At 50.7% G+C, this 4,297-nt stretch overlaps 1 protein-coding gene across 1 annotated transcript in view; it reads right to left on the bottom strand.

Annotated features, from left to right (window-relative positions):
• Positions 1-3,199, bottom strand: part of LOC117795944 (zinc finger protein 396-like) — a 10,223-nt gene extending 7,024 nt beyond the window's left edge. Inside the window, exons 1-2 of the mRNA XM_034642201.1 lie at positions 2,320-3,199; positions 237-658 (exon numbers count right to left, since the gene is read on the bottom strand). Of these exons, the coding sequence (XP_034498092.1) occupies positions 237-653 (417 nt within the window). The 5' untranslated portion in view covers positions 654-658; positions 2,320-3,199. The remainder of the gene's footprint in view (positions 1-236; positions 659-2,319) is intronic.
• Positions 3,200-4,297: the final 1,098 nt, after the last annotated feature.

Genomic DNA, 4,297 nt, shown 5'->3' on the forward strand with positions numbered 1-4,297 from the left:
AAAAAAAAATTAATAGAGAAGAAACTACGTAGTAAACATCCTGGGATACAGGAAAAGGGAGGAAGAAAGCAGAGCCACACACTGTTTTCTGGCACAGGCGGGAGTGCATTCACCACCCTACATGTTCGGTGTGCTGAGTAGGAGTACAGTTTGCGAGCCCCCCCCCCCCACCCCGCCTGTTGCCCTGGAGCTCCTGACTCAACCTGGTCACTCATCCTCACCAGATGCCTTTGTACCTGCTCAGCTGGCCCGTCAAGATCTTTCTCCAGCTCCTCCAGCAGAGTGACGGCTTCCTCTCCATTCTCGGGCCGGTGCTCTCGCAGCCAGCCCTGCAGCTCCTCAGGCAGGATGGCCAGGAACTGCTCCAGCACCAGCAGCTCCAGGATCTGCTCCTTGGAGTTCACCTCCGGCCTCAGCCACTGGTAGCAAAGTTCCCGGAGCCGGCTCAGAGCCTCCCGGGGCCCAGGGGACTCCTGGTAGCCAAACTGCCTGAAACACTGGCGGAAGGTCTCTGGACTGCAGCAGCAGCTCCAGGGGAGGCTGGAGTCCAGATCACAGGCTGGCTCTTCCTCTTCCATCTTCACTATCAGAATGCTGTCAGACTCCTCTGGAGTTTGTGGAAGGAGTGATGACTTTCTCAGTTTTGCAAACATTTGGACTGGGAACAGAGAGGTAGGCTTTAATCTTCAAGAAGGTGAAGTTTTCCTTATGGACACTCCTTAAATATGGTTAAAGAAACAAGTGGGAACAAGACACCGACAAATGTTTCTTAGAACAATACATCTAAGATTAGAAACATAAGACTAGGGGCCCCTGGATGGCTCAGTCGGTTGAGCGTCTGCCTTTGGCTCAGGTCATGATCCGGGGTCCTGGGATGGAGCCCCGCATCGGGCTCCCTGTTCAGGAGGGAGTCTGCTCCTCCCTCGCCCTCTGCCTGCCTCTCCCCCTGCTTGTGCTCTTTCTCTCTGTCAAATAAATAGATAAAATCTTAAGAAAGAAAGAAAGAAAGAAAGAAAGAAAGAAAGAAAGAAAAAGAAAGAAAGGAAAAGAAAAGAAACATAAGACTATACTGAAAGCATTGCCCTTAATGTTGGTATAAACCATGCTTTCAAAGAATACTTCCTTAAGAGAATCAAAGAGCTAAGATGCATTAATTCTTATGCATGAGCATTTCCCAATTTATTCTGCAAATCATGCACACGAGGCTGACCAAGAGTCACAATAAGGGATCAGCCAAGATTGTGCAGGAACTCCAGGAGAGCAGAAATAACGGAAGATTGAGGAAAAATTATGACTCTCGGGCAGGCTCAAAGAGCCAATTAATATTTTTCTAGCCTGCTGCAAAGAGTGCTAACCAAGAGTCTCATGAAAGAAGTAGTTTCGTGTGGATTTTTTTCAACGTTTTACTATTAAACAGTATTAAATATAACATTACATTTAATACTATCAAACAGTATTAAAACAATACTATTTTGACAGTAAAGGAACCATTCAAAAGAAAAAGTAATTGCATATTCCCTCATCTTAATGTGTTTCCATTTAATCATGTTACTTCCACTTCCAATCCGTAACATCTTTATTATTTACCTTTCTTCCTCAAAGAATGTTTGGGTTGTTTCTAATATTTACTATCATAAATAACGCTGGGAGGCACATTTTCGGGAATATAATCTTTTTCTCCAAGTTATTCAAGGATATCCCAAGGACTTGGCTTGTTGGGCTCAAAGGAGAGTGGCAAATGTACTGCAATGTATTATCAAATGAATTACAGAGAAGATTGTTTATCAATCCGCAATGTCAAGAGCCATATAGTGATGTATGAGGGCAGCAATTTCTCCAAGTGTCATTAGCTTGTTAGCAGAAGGGGGGTAGAAAGACACTTTCAGCACCATGTTAGTATATGCATCACTGGTAACTGATGGCTAAAAATCTTGTATGTGCCCGTTTTTCCTCTTTAGGCATTCTACCACCCCCCCCCCAACTTCATCAAGCGCTGTTCTAGGCACCAAAGATACAGCAGTGAACTGAACAAAGCCTGTGGCTCCTTAAAGCTTATATTCTAGAGGGAGAGAGACAATGTTACCAAATAAATGATACAATAGTGATTGCAATGTAGCAAATGATAACAAATGACACAGAGAATTTCCTACCACTTTTCTCAGCCCCTTAAATATAAACTTATTTAAATCCTCTCAAAAGCCCTGTACGGTTATTTTCATGCCCGCGTTGTAGATGAGGAGCCTAACAAGGCAAGCTCAGGTACGGTGACCACGGGGAAAGAGGAAGGGCTGGGGGTCTGAATCCAGGCCGTCCACTTACCCACGGTGCTGCGTGGTCAAGAGGCCGGGGGCCGGGGTCCCAGTGCAGAGACGGAGCAGCAGACCCGGATGATATTGGGCCGGGACAGACTCTAGAGTCGAGACCTGAGCGGCGGGAAGGGTTGAGGCCTTGAGTTTGGAAGCCGTTTGGGGGCGTTACATTGAGGGACCATAAACTAAAGCAGCCTCTGGAAGTCAACGGAGAGAGGGGGGCGGCAGGGGCGCACTCTGCCTTTTCAGCACCAGCAGCCGACGCGTGCCGCCTGCACAGCAGCTCTCGGCGCTACACAGGAGACGGGGAGACCGAACCTCCAACACCGCACGCGGGCCAGTCACGAGCCGGCTCCCTGGAGGGAGGCTTCGCTGAGAGCCCCGAATCCGCGGTCCTTACGCAGAGGACCGACTCTCACGCCAAAATCCCTCCTCCAGCGGGCCGGCTCGCAGAGGGCTGGCGCCCGAGGGTCCCCGGACACGTCGCCCACCGGCCCCGCCCCGCCAGCGCCCCTCCCGCGCGGGTCGCAGCCCCGCGAGACTGCGGGCGGCGCGCGGGAGCGGGGGACGCTGCGAGGAGCGCAGGTGAGCGCGCGCCGGCTGGCGGCCGAGCGGGTTCGGAGGCGGTGGCCCGCGCCACGGGGCTGCGCCGGGAGGACGAAGGGAGGGGCGTGCGGACGCGGCGTGAGGGGTCAGGAGGTGCGGGACCAGGTAGCGGCCGCGGGAGGCGCCAGGGGGCGACAGGAGTCGGGGCGGGTATAAAGAGGCGGTGCGCGGAGGGAGGAGCCGGGAGGGCTGTTTCGCGACGGTGCAGAGGTCCGCAGCCGCCTCCTCCCACCCTCGGGGGACGACGCTTCTCCCCGCGGCCTAGGGGCTCAGAAGGGGCCTCAGTTCTCACCTCCCGACCGGGAAGAGCGACCCCGCTATAGCCGGAAGACGCCGGGGAAGCACCCGATTGGAAGCTGCTTCCGGTCCCCGTGGCGGGGTTGGGGGCCGGCCCGGGATGGAGGAGCCGTTGCCATGGAGACAAGCCCCTGCCGCCGCTGGCTCTCTGTGTGACGCGGCCTCCGAGTTAGGAGAAGGGGATAAGAACCCCAACGGGTGGGACTCCGGGTGCTCGGCGTCCCTGTTCACAGAAACCGGCGTCGTTATTTCTCAAGGTGCTTCTACTTAGGTTATTCCATTGATTCTTTCGATAACCCAGTAAGGTTATTCCCAGTTTACAAGAAATAAGCCCCAAAGTTTCGTGACTTGCCCACGATCACAGAGAGGGAAGACTCCTACGCTTTCTGCCTTTAAGTACAATTTGCCTGAAATACCATCCGCGCAAATGAGGTTATGCTCCAAATAGTGCTGTTTTAAGGAATAGGTTTGACCCCCTTCACCCATGCCCCACGCTTTCACAGGAGAACCTAATGGCCCTTAGAAAGGTGAGAACGCACCTGCACACGTATTTTGGCGCATATATATATATATTTATATACACAGACATTTTTCCCGCTCAGATTAACTTAAGTAAATTTGAAAACAAATTTGGGTTGNCACACGTATTTTGGCGCATATATATATATATTTATATACACAGACATTTTTCCCGCTCAGATTAACTTAAGTAAATTTGAAAACAAATTTGGGGCTAAANAATTTGAAAACAAATTTGGGTTGTGAACTAAAGGCCACAACCCCACATATTGGCCTTCTCTTCCACCCACTTTCCATAGGGACTCTTGGAAAATGTACCTGTGGAGGGAAGTAGGGAATTAGGAAGAGAACAGAGGATGCTTAAGAACCACTTGCTAATTAATAAACAATAACAGGAAAAGAACCCTGGGCATGACCTCTCCCCGCAAAAAAAGGTATGCCAATACCGGAGTCTGAAATAAAGGGAGAAGAGGCTGCTTTATTCTGTGTATACCAGACCTAGAGGGTTAGGGGAGAACCTTGTATCTTAATTAACCTACCATGACATTAAATTTGAAGAAATTCTT

The sequence above is a fragment of the Ailuropoda melanoleuca genome, chromosome 14 (genome assembly GCF_002007445.2).
Source record: "Ailuropoda melanoleuca isolate Jingjing chromosome 14, ASM200744v2, whole genome shotgun sequence".
NCBI lineage: Eukaryota > Metazoa > Chordata > Mammalia > Carnivora > Ursidae > Ailuropoda > Ailuropoda melanoleuca.